The sequence below is a fragment of the Thamnophis sirtalis genome, unplaced genomic scaffold (genome assembly GCF_051295495.1).
Source record: "Thamnophis sirtalis isolate CommonGarterSnake01/CBP01778 unplaced genomic scaffold, rThaSir2_p1.2 scaffold_4, whole genome shotgun sequence".
Taxonomy (NCBI): domain Eukaryota; kingdom Metazoa; phylum Chordata; class Lepidosauria; order Squamata; family Natricidae; genus Thamnophis; species Thamnophis sirtalis.
Window position 1 is genome coordinate 25510828 of NW_028261384.1, and position 12373 is coordinate 25523200.

The window sequence follows — 12373 nt, forward strand, 5'->3', positions numbered from 1 at the left end:
TAAAATAAACCACCAAAATAGCCAATAGGATTGGGGAACAATTCATACCCATCTGCAAAGAATAGACAGAGGTTGTGGAATTTATTTCTCAGAGGTATGGGTGACTTATTGTATCTTATAATCCAGTGACAACAGCTTTGATATTGGCTTATTTAGGGCAAATGTCATTTATACCTAGATTAAATTATTTAAAGTAGTGCAACTGAATCCTCACACACAATATATGAATTGCCTAGTTTGGTACTGGTATTTACATCTTAGATTTACCCAAATTGGGGCTACCAGATCTGGATTCCAAATATCCAGACAGTAAAAAACTATAATGAATGTTCAATACCTCCTTGTTGTTTCCAGTTGGTTGTCTACGTTTTTGCAGTCCACTTCTGATAAGTGGAACTCAAAACAAGTGATTTTAGAAAATCTTATAGAGTGAAACATTATCTCCCCTATTAGTGTCTTTGAGATGAAACATTTGGGTTATTTTTACAATAAAAGCTTCTCTGCACAATCAATAACATTCACTGAAATGGTTGTCTTGTATTATTCTAAATAATGCATTAAACTATATAACTAATGGGAGAAAATGACAGACAAGACAGGAAGGGTTCCAGAAACAAACTATAAGCAGCTTGCAGATTTCTTAAAACCTTTCAAGAAGCACCACAAAAGAAATTTGCAATATGAAATGGTTCCCAATGTGATTTTAATAGATTATCCTGCCCAATATACTTCATTTCTTTACAAAAAAAGTCACTATAATGTTATCAAATAATTATTTGGAAACATTATGGAGAAATTTTGAATTACAATTCCTGACTAACTTTTTTTCCTATTACACAACAGTACTGAATAGTCATTAGCACTAAATCAATCAAGAACCAACTTTGGTCACAGAATGCTAAAATACTGTTTGCCATTATTCAGAATGATGAAGCAAAGTAGGTGAATGTGTCTAGGGATTCAGCATTATAGAACAAGATTAAATGGGTAATCAATATGCTTAATGACAATTGATTGACCATCTGTTGTTCCTTTTTGCAGGAAAAATACCCCAAAATAACAAATTGAATTCCTGTAGCCCACTATTTGATACCTTTTTACCTGATAGTGTCTCATGAATCCCACAGGCTGATTTCTGTGGTCTCCAGGAGCTGCTAAATAATTTTTCTCCACTCAGATTTTCTATTTCTAAAATAGAAAATTTCCCCAAAAGATGAGATGACAAGAAATAAGGGAAATAAGGAGACAAATAAGAAAAGGAAAATGGTAGGGGGAACACCTTCTCCCTTAACTAAAACTATGATTTCCTACTTCTTACAAAATGCTTTAAGTGGAAAAAGAGTAGCTGTGGTTTGACAATAGGGTAATAAAGAAACCCATAAATGGATAACAGATAATTTGCCACCTTATTTACCAGCAGGTACTTTTATTCAAAACATAAGTAACTATTAAGGGTCTATATCAAACATTTAAAAGAAGGAATGGAAGGAAATGTAGCTTGAGAGCTTTTCTGTTTTCCTTTTTCAACTAAAAGGCCAAACTTACTCAGTTGAATTAGACCGTGGCCTAAATCTTTTGCCTTTGACTTTCTTTCTGTTGCCTCCTATATTACCTGAAAGAGATCAAAACATAATAGTAAAAAAGATAATAGTAAATTATAATTTTGGAATTCAGGCATTCAGCAGCCCTAAAGATACATACAGGTGAAACTCTAAAAATTAGAATATCGTGCAAAAGTTCAATTATTTCAGTAATGCATCTTAAAAGGTGAAACTAATATATGAGATAGACTCATTACATGCAAAGCAAGATAGTTTAAGTCGTGATTTGTCATAATTGTGATGATTATGGCTTACAGCTCATGAAAACCCCAAATCCACAATCTCAGAAAATTAGAATATTACATGCATTCAATAAAACAAGGATTGTACACAGAACAATATTGGACCTGAAAAGTATAAGCATCCTTATGTACTCAGTACTTGGTTTGGGCCCCTTTTGCAGCAATTACTGCCTCAATGTGGCGTGGCATGTAAGCTATCAGTCTGTGCACTGCTGAGGTGTTATGGAAGACCAGGATGCTTCAATAGCGGCCTTCAGCTCTTCTGCCTTGTTCGGTCTCATGTCCCTCATCTTTCTCTTGGCAGTGGCCCATAGATTCTCTATGGGGTTCAGGTCAGGCAAGTTTGCTGGCCAATCAAGCACAGTAATCCCACAGTCATTGAACCAGGTTTTGGTGCTTTTGGCAGTGTGGGCAGGTGCCAAGTCCTGCTGGAAAATGAAGTCAGCATCCCCATAAAGCTCGTCTGCAGAAGGAAGCATGAAGTGCTCCAAAATCTCCTAGTAGACGGCTGTGTTGACCCTGGACTTAATGAAGCACAGTGGACCAACACCAGCAGATGACATGGCTCCCCAAATCAACATAGACTGTGGAAACTTCACACTGAACTTCAAGCATCTTGCAGTGTGCCTCTCCATTCTTCCTCCATACTCTGGGTCCTTGGTTTCCAAATGGGATGCAAAAGTTGCTCTCATCAGAAAAGAGGATTTTGGAACACTGAGCAACAGACCAGGTCTGTTTTTCTTTTGCCCAGATAAGACGCTTCTGATGTTGTTTGTTGTTCAGGAGCAGCTTGACCAGAGGAATACTACATTTGAAGCCCATGTCCAGGATCCGTCTCTGTGTGGTGGCTCTTGATGCACTGACTCCAGCCTCAGTCCACTCCTTGTGAAAGTCCCCAACACTTTTGAATGGTCTTTTCCTGACAATCCTCTCCAGGCTGCGGTCATCCCTGCTGCTTGTGCACCTTTTTCTTCCACACTTTTCCCTTCCACATAACTTTCTATTAATGTGCTTTGATACAGCACTTTGGGAACATCCAATTTCTTTTGCAATTACCTTTTGAGGCTTTCCCTCCTTATGGAGGGTGTCAATGATGGTTTTCTGCACAACTGTCAGGTCAGCAGTCTTTCCCATGATTGTGATTCCTACTGAACCAGACTGAGAGACCATTTAAAGGCTCAGGAACCTTTGCAGGTGTCGTGGCTTAATTAGCTGATTAGAGTGGGACTCTTTGAGCGTAGAATATTGCACCTTTTCACAATATACTAATTTTCTGAGATTGTGGATTTGGGGTTTTCATGAGCTGTAAGCCATAAACATCACAATTATGACAAATCACTGCTTGAACTATCTTACTAGGCATGTAATGAGTCTACCTTATATATTATTTCACCTTTTAAGTTGTACTACTGAAATAAATGAACTTTTGCACAATATTCTAATTTTTCGAGTTTCACCTCTATACAATGTATTTAGGTTCAGGGCACACCCATTTAAATCAGACTATACTTTGTCTCAGGTTGTGTTTACAATCTAAACTCCTTGATAAAAGAGAAAAACGGGAGGCAGAACATCAAATTTTTAAAATTCTGTTACACTCTAAACATCTAAGAAACAATCTAACTTCTTTAGGTAATCATGACTCATTGAAATCTGTCATGCTAAGCAAGAGTGTTTCCCACCTTGCCATGAATTACTCCTTGGTCTCCCATTTTGACAGATGTCTGAAAGATTCTTTGCATCTTGGATTCTTTCACTCCATGAATGAGATAAGCCGTTTGACCTAAGATAAAGAGCAAGATCCATACGCAACAGTTGGTTTTGGCATGTTGGTATTTCAATAGTCCCATTATTAACTTACATATTAGGCTGAGGAAACTTAAAGCCTTCCTGAACATCCTCAAACGTGTATCAAAATTAATTAGCAGTATAGGTTAAATTTCACATGTCCTGTAGTTTTTATTTCATCTCAAGCACACCCAACAAATCTAGGAGGCATCAGGCCATCAAACGCTATTTTAAGCTTTGTTTTACTCTGCAGAATATAAAATTAGGATAGGAAACCTTCTGGATAATATTTGTTCAGAATAATATGATGAAAGCCAAAGTAAGCAGTAAGAAGACTCAGAGAGCAAAGTAAACTGGAGGCATCCATCCTTTTTTAGATACTCTGCTTCTTCATTTTGTGTTACATAGAAACCTATAGGCAATAGTCAGATAATTCTTATTAGAAAGCCAAAATGGATTGTTGCATATATGTTTTGAGGATTACATATGAGTTTTGCTATTCTATAAACACTGGTTGCCCACATGCCAAAATGTAAGTTATAGGAGGACCGCATATCAAGTGTTGCTATCAGAAACAACAATCAAGCCAGCCTTCTTTAGCCAGATGGTCCCCAGATGTATCTCAACTACCGTTCCTAGAATTTCTAGCAGCACAACCAGCAGGTGGAAATTCAGGAATAACTAGAGAAGGCTAAAACTAAATCTTGTTATAAAACTCTTGAAAAGTATTAATATTCTGATTACGAAATAAAAGGTCAGCTATTGTAGATTTCAGAAGATGCAGACTTTAATAAAACTATAATGTTCTTAAGAACTAATAACTGAAGGAATTACTGGAAATACGTAGTAGAAGAAACATAATAAATATGTAATATTTAAGCAATGCCCATTTTAAAAGTCAGTCAACAATTCACAGGAAGAACATAATGTTGGAACCCTGCAAAAGTTGTTAAAAAATCTTAGGAAACAGATATTCCAAAGATTTCTTAATTTATTTTCTGGAGACATTCAAGAATGGAATACTCCACATTGTTCAAATATGGTTCTCAGAAAATATTTAACATCAGACAATTTTGTCAAACAATTCAGGAATGATTTAGGGTTCTTTTTCAAATAGGCATCCATCAGAAAGATCTTACTGAAGTTTAATAAAGGAAAACATCTTAATTACATGACTATTTTAGCACTATAATGTGTTTTTTAGTACCGCTTTCCACCCATCTGTTCTCCAGGTACTTCAGACTAATATCCAAAATCCAAATTTAACACTATTATAACATTTTCAAATAGCAAAATCTTTCTTCCTCCATTTCAGTTTCCCATTTGAATAACCACCAAAATAATAATCTGAATCAGTTATATTTTTTCTTTTTTAAATAAAGTTACATTCCTGCACTGTAATTAATTGTTTATCATTATGCTACTCTAATGGTGGTTGGTCACTTACAAAGCATTAAAACACTTTGATTATTCTTTCTACTAAAATAATGAAGGAAGATATCAAAATGACTTTATCTGCTTATTATTATTAAATAGAGATAAATTTATAATTTGAAATCATGAATATATCTTTTTCAGTAAATGGTGCGATATCTAGTCCAATTAAGTTAAGCATAACACTCTGGATCTAGAATAAAATTTGAATTTGCTGCCTTTAGTCTTCCTTTCACAGAAGTCAAGGCATTTTTTTGATAATTCACTGCTTAAATATTGCAAGCGAAGATAATCGACTGAATATTAAATTTATTTTAGCAGAATCAAAGATTTATGAATATCTCTGTGACCTGATCTGTAACAGAACAATCTTTTTACAGGACAGCTGATTATAAGTAGCATTCTACTTCATGCAACATTATTGTGCATATATCTTATAAGCCAACCAAATGATTTGCTCTAAACATACATGATTGGTAAAGATGTGAAATGTAAACTGGAAATGCCAGGTAAGATAAGAACAAAAAACAGCAAAGTGGTGATAACATATAACATGTATATTCTTACATTTTGTTCATCTATTACAATTGTTAAAAGTATGAGTAAAAAAAAATCCTCCATCTTTGGTTACTTGAGCAAGCTATAAAATAAAGCTAATTTTGGTGTTTCGTTGGCTTTAATGTTTTCATGGTATCACAGAATTGGAAAGTTTCCAGGAAAATCCACTTACTCATTGAGGATCTACAGTGCAGGATGCAAATATTACAGTATCCCATGCCAAGTTCCACCCTGTCTTTTCAAGTATTGTTTGACTACAAGAATGAAAATAGGATAATTACCACTGAACACATTAGCAACTGGAAATAAGCTACTTCCAAGCAGAAAATGGCATTAATATTAGACACTCCAATTAGTGTTAGATGTGTCTGTGTTATCAGTGGAAGACAACTTCAGCCTGAAAGATATACATTTCAGAGCTTTTTTTGGGGGGGGGGACCAGTTAGGCCAAGTATTCCCCTGGCTTTTGTTTTGTTTTATTTTGAAGTGGCCTCAGAAATCATCTCACAGCCTAAAATTTCATTAAAGCCTAGTTTCATCAATATTTGTGGTGCAAGAGTCAGTAATCAGAGATGGAGGAATTTCAACAGAGCCCACAAAAGGAAGGAAGGAAAGAAGGAATCAAACCTGCTGCAAAACAATGAAAGGTTCTGACTAATGGAATAATGTGTGATGGAACAGGTAGAAATCTGAAAATGCGACAGAAAAGCAGACCTCTTCTTAGAACTAGATGCAGAGTTTGTGCTGACTCCAGGTGGCATGTCGCTATAAAAGGAGTCGGCCTCACCAGGCTTTTTAACATAATCTCCCTGAGGAATTTGTCTAAAGCATAATAAACATTTTGAAGTCAGTAACAACAGAATACATGCATAGGCTGAAAATACATTGACTTACTCACTATCTCTCTCTCCAGTCAAGAAAAAAGAGTTAGCAAGCGGTTAAATTATTTTATCTCACAATCACACAAATAAGACAGGTGATAGAGGAAAATAGGCATATATTCTATAGTACAAAAATGTATTTCTAAAATACATAATTGTTTAATCTTGCAGTTTCTAAAATGTTCATATGTAATATGCACCAATGAAATGGGATAAGCTTCTTTATATTTAAAGGAAATAATTTTATGAAATTAAATTAGATTTCCCTAGAAATGGAGTAATGAATCCTGCTGAAGCATGTATTTTCCTGCTTCTATCCCATTTAATGACTGCACACATCTTTGTTTCCCTCCAGTTTCCTGAATAATTGATACAAACTGTTTAAAAAGTTTTGCTATTCCTTAATCTTGTATGGATGTTATCTATAAGTACCTGGCTATGACAAGAGAGCTTTCTATGCTTCCTGTCCTCAAAAACAAAGAAATCACTTGTGCCTTTTTAAAAAAAAATGGAACAAAGAATACTCTTCCTATCTCCTTAGCAACAGAACCATTTTGTTTCTAAAAATTCATAAAAATTCAGCTATATAAATAAAATATATTCCAGACTTCTGTTCATAACATTCATTTGAACACTGAGGATTTTTTAAAAAAAAAAGAATATTAACATACACTACAGAAATTGTGATGAAATGTATTTGAGTTTTCCATGCAGTCAAAGAACAGTTAAATTATGTTATTTCAGAAAGAGGTGATATAGCATTTAAATTATACAATAAATAGTAATAAAGCCAATTGCATTTGAGGTAGTTTCCTGAGGGATGCTCAGTTTAATTCTAAACCAGAAATGATGTTTAGAACTTTATTGGACTGAAAACAGGTTGAAATGGTGCAATTTTCATAATAACAGCTTGATTGATTTTTTTGCCCCTATATTTTTGCAATCTTATTGATTATAGTGATCACAAAGTTAGTTTTTGCTCAGTGTCATATTTTAAATTGTATTCATTTCTTAAATAAATGTTTATTTCTCTATAGCAATAGCAGTTAGACTTATATACCACTTCATAGGGCTTTCAGCCCTCTCTAAGCCGTTTACAGAGTCAGCATATCGCCCCACAATCTGGGTCCTCATTTTACCCACCTCGGAAGGATGGAAGGCTGAGTCAACCCTGAGCCGGTGAGATTTGAACAGCCGAACTGCAGAACTGAAGTCAGCTGAAGTAGCCTGCAGTGCTGCATTTAACCACTGCGCCACCTTGGCTCTATATAAAAGCTTTTTTTTTGCACACATTCCAGAGAGAATGGAAGAATGCCGTCAGTATGCAACTTCAGAAGTTACACTGAGTAGAGACATGCAATCAGATCAGACCCAAGATAGTATATCTGATTCTTACTCTACATGTCTCTGACTATTTTTTTTTTAAAGCCATGGTTTAAAAAAAAAACATGATGGATACCAGCTGGAAGTGAAATTATATATAACTATCTGAATTGACTCCATTTAAAAAATTATAAAAAGCAGCAGCTTAACTTTGTAAAAGGCAAATTCAAACTCTTTAAAAGCGCTAATAATCTAAAGGGTTTGAGAAGTCATTAACTATCAGTTAATTGGCTCAGTTTTCGAGAGGAAATTCTCCTTATTAGTCTACTGTACCTACAATGTCTAGCAGCACCTTAACAATTAAAAAGTTTAAGATATACTTTTGTGGATGGCTGTCTAGGGATAAATGTTCAGCATTTTGATTGCTAAAGAACAAAAATTATAATAAAAAATATAAACCCAAGGGAAGGAAGGATTAAAAATTTAAAAAGAGACCAATTAAATTATGTTATTTTTTGGTGACAAGTCCACAAATAAACAGAACTTTCAGTGGAACATAAAGGTGATATGTGGCACTTTGATTCACACAAATGTCTGTAAGTATCTATCCCCCTAATACATAAGAAACGGGGGGGGGCATTCTTAGTCAATGTGGTCATACTTTATTTGCACCTACCTCTGTCTTCGATAGTTTCTTACAAGAGAAAGGAAGAGAAACAAAGAATGAGTTATCACGTGGCATTTGCTTTCACTTTATTTAGCGTTTTGAAGAAATATTTGGATCCAATAAACTCTGAGAAGAAGGAGGCAATCTTACATTTTCCTTCATACGATAGTATCTTACACCATTAATCACCCTTTCCCTCCCCTCATGTGTACACCAAAAAAAATTCTTTAGAAATTTATGAGAACTGCAGGAACAAGATGAGAATTTATGTAGAAAGTTGTTGTTTGACATCAGATCTCACTCTTATAAGCAATTCTAAGGATAGAATCACAATATATTTAAAAAATGCTAGTAGATATTAATGATTTTAGATTTTTGAATCTAATGTAATTATATTTAAAACAATATGCTGCTGCCATGAAAAACTAGGAGACACATTTTTTTTATGTTTGACAAGTGCATGCGAAGAACTCTCTGTTTTACATTCAACAACATTTTTGGTGAAAATTTCCAAGTACTAAGAAAATGAATGCATACAATTTCATTTTTCCTAAATATAAAGAAATCACAGTTCTCTTCTGGTACCTATCAAGAGATGCTTAGCGTGAAAAGTGGAATTCAGAAACCTTGAATGCAAGAAACCTGTTTATTGAAACGAAAGATTCATGCACCATGACTGTTATTTATGATCACTAGAAATCTGGAACTCTAGTCAATTGTTCTGATATCCACAGAGACAAAAAATACTTCTTGGAAAACAGAACTTCAACTAAAACTCTACCAATAACTGATATTTCAGAGGCACATGATTTGTGAAAAGGCAAAGTGCCTTCATTCAGACCGACTTGCAAGAAGCAACAGCAAATGTGATGTATATATGTGATATAAGTTAAGAAGAATGAGTGTGGCATCCTAGAGTGGCAATTGTTTGTGCTGTCAGCTCCTTCGCAGCTTCCTCTAGAAAGCCAGCTGTAGATGTTTGCCCTCCAGTGGACCAACGGGGAAGCGCTTGATGGATTTGGGGCAAAGTGCCCGGATTGTAGACAGGGTGGAAAAGAGGAGCGCATGGGAGGGGGGAGAGAGAGGGCAGGGATGGCGGCCATGGGAGTAGGGGGAAGAAAGGCCCCTCTCAATGGCTCCCTGTCAGACAAATGCTTCAGGGCAAAGTGCCAGGATTGTAGACAAGACAGGAAAGAGGAGTGCATGGGAGGGGGAAGGGAGGGGGCAGGGATGATGGGCATGGGAGTAGACAGACCTATCTTCCCCCTTCTCACATATATACCTCACATTTTTTAGATGATATGATTCTTATGCTTTCAGAAAATTAAAATGCTAGCTATGCTTAGCAGTTCTGCATTTATCAACCCTTTTTTCTTTTAGTATCTTAAACCTTCAGAATTGGGCCCTAATAATTTGCTGGAAAGTCATTTGTCAATTGAATTATTTTCTCTCTTTCTCTCATCTTCATCTCTATAATCCACTGCAGCAAATTCTGTTAATTACACATTATATAAAGGGGGCTTTGTGCCCTTTTTGAAACTATCGTAAATCAGCTTCAGTGGCTAACATCAAGAAATGAGGTTTTTTTAAACATTTTCTGCATTATTTTCAAAATTGTATAGCAGTTTTAATATTATATACAGAATTTAAAATACAACGAACTTTGTGCTTCTGCATACAATGAGACAGATTTCTATACTTTTAAAATTAAGAGCATATCAGTTCTTTAATTCTCCACTAATATTTTCTTCATTGGATCTATTTAAAAATATATGTTTGAAAATGAAGTGTTTTTTAAAATTTATTCACAAAGTATTCTATTATATTCTATTCTACTCTACTGGACTTTAAATCTAATTAAGTAATATATTATTATATTTCCTGCTTTCTTACTGTTTTTTCTAACTGATGAAACCAATGGTTTTTGCTCTTTTCTTTACTCTTTGTTAACACGTTACCAACCCTTAGCTTATTTCTTAGCTTACATTTTTTTCTCTATATATAAATTACTTACCTGTAACCCCATGCTGTTATTCCCATAATAAGAGCCAACACTAAAATTGTACCAGCAATAGCACCAATAATAATATTTGTGCTAGTGACACCTAGATTAAAACAAAAACAAGAATTTAATGCATTACTATTGGGGAAACCCACTTAAAATTAGACACATCTTTTTTTTCTTTTAATGTAAAATTTTGAGGGGGGGGGATTCTGGGACACCTAAGTGAACAGTGAGCTACACAGGATTCACGCTGACGAGGATCAAAAATAGTTATGGGTTGTTATTCTTTCTAATTCTATATGTAAGAATGTAAGTGAGACTATATTTGATCAAGACCAAAATTTGATGGAGAACTCTTTCCTTAAAATGCTAACTGAAGAATCAGTACCCTTATTTCAGTACAGATCATGTTCAAGGCATTTCACATGAATAGTAACATTGCCACAAAATATATATAACACACCTGAATTGTGCAAGCTTCCATCAATAATTGGTTTCATGAGACGCTTGCTGCAATCTACACCTGTCCATAACTGCTCACAGACACACTGCATTTCATTACTGCAAACCTACAAAGGATGCAATTCAAATTTAAAACAGAAAAATCCTAATATATGTTTCCTGGGAATCTAAGAAACTACAGTATTGAATTTTAAACAACATATTATAATCTCCCATATTTAATTAGTTGACCATGGATGGATAAGCTATAATGCATGTTGTTTGTTTACATCCCGTTTTTATTATTTTTATAAATGATTCAAGGAGGCAAACATACCTAATACTTAAATGTCTATAGAGATTCTGAAGTCATCCAGGTCATGGTTGTCCCAAAGGTGCTTTTTCAAGAGGCAACTGGGCTTTCTGATTTTTCTTAGAAGACATTTCGCTTCTCATCCAAGAAGTTTCTTAAGATACCTAATACTTCTTCCTCCTATCTTCCCCACCATAGTCCTGTGAGTAAACTGACTAGCCCAAAGGCACCAAACTGGCTTTTATGCCTAAAGCAGGATTAGAACTTAAGGTCTCCCAGTTCTAGCTTGATGCCTTAACAATTAAACCAAACTGACTCATGGTCCTCATGTGGCCTTCACTCCCATTATGGGAATCAATAGAGCTTCTTCAGGATTCTCCATTACATTTTGGTGGAAAGTTTTCAAGACTTTGGTCTTTAATATAAAGTTTTCTTTATATTTAAAACCCAGAAAATCTATTTTTTTCAGCTTCCACTATTTTTTTTTAAAATCATTCCTGCTTATGACTATGTAATGGCTCCTATCACTCTCAGATGTTGAAAATGGTAAGTATTTTGAAAGTAATGGCCTCAACCAAAAACACTAACCACTTCTAAACTGTTGATCTTATTAGTTTAACAGGCAAACTATTTGTCAGGCCTGCAGCTGGTTCCTTTTGGGATCTTTGGCCTGCCACACGAATATTCTATTCTACTATGCTGTATCATTAGTGGGGAATTGAGAGGAGGAATAGTAAGGAGTAGAATGTGATGTTGTCAAAATAAAATTCCTTTCTAGAATCTAAAGTTATCCTTTGTCTCTACACCCCTGCACCTCACCGGAACTGGATTGCAGTGGAAGATTGGGCCATGTGATGGAGTTCTGAATGTGGGGGCAGGATCTTGAACTTTCAACTGGGTGGAGAAAACCGGGAAGCTTTCAGATTCTGGTTTTCCCAGATGTGCCAACATGACTCTCTTAATAAATTGGAACTTTGAGCAATACCTTGCCTTGGACTCTGATTTAATTTTGGATGTTATTTGGAACCCTGACATTAACCCGAATCTGAAAGCCTGGCACTATTATTTTAAGAGAAGGGGAGAGAAGGGAATATAAACTAGTGGCACTGAATAACATATG

The 12373-nt window shown here is 35.2% G+C and overlaps 1 protein-coding gene across 4 annotated transcripts in view; it reads right to left on the bottom strand.

The window, feature by feature from the left end:
• Positions 1-12373, bottom strand: part of ADAM22 (ADAM metallopeptidase domain 22) — a 154305-nt gene that overhangs the window by 15982 nt on the left and 125950 nt on the right. For 2 of the 4 annotated variants that reach the window (XM_087712637.1, XM_087712635.1), the window contains exons 24-28: positions 10963-11068; positions 10509-10599; positions 8504-8521; positions 3526-3626; positions 1546-1612 (exon numbers count right to left, since the gene is read on the bottom strand). In XM_087712637.1, coding sequence (XP_087568763.1) covers positions 1546-1612; positions 3526-3626; positions 8504-8521; positions 10509-10599; positions 10963-11068 — 383 coding nt within the window. Of the gene's footprint in view, positions 1-1545; positions 1613-3525; positions 3627-6337; positions 6446-8503; positions 8522-10508; positions 10600-10962; positions 11069-12373 lie in introns of all 4 variants that reach the window. The other 2 variants (XM_087712634.1, XM_087712636.1) reach the window with 2 other exon arrangements.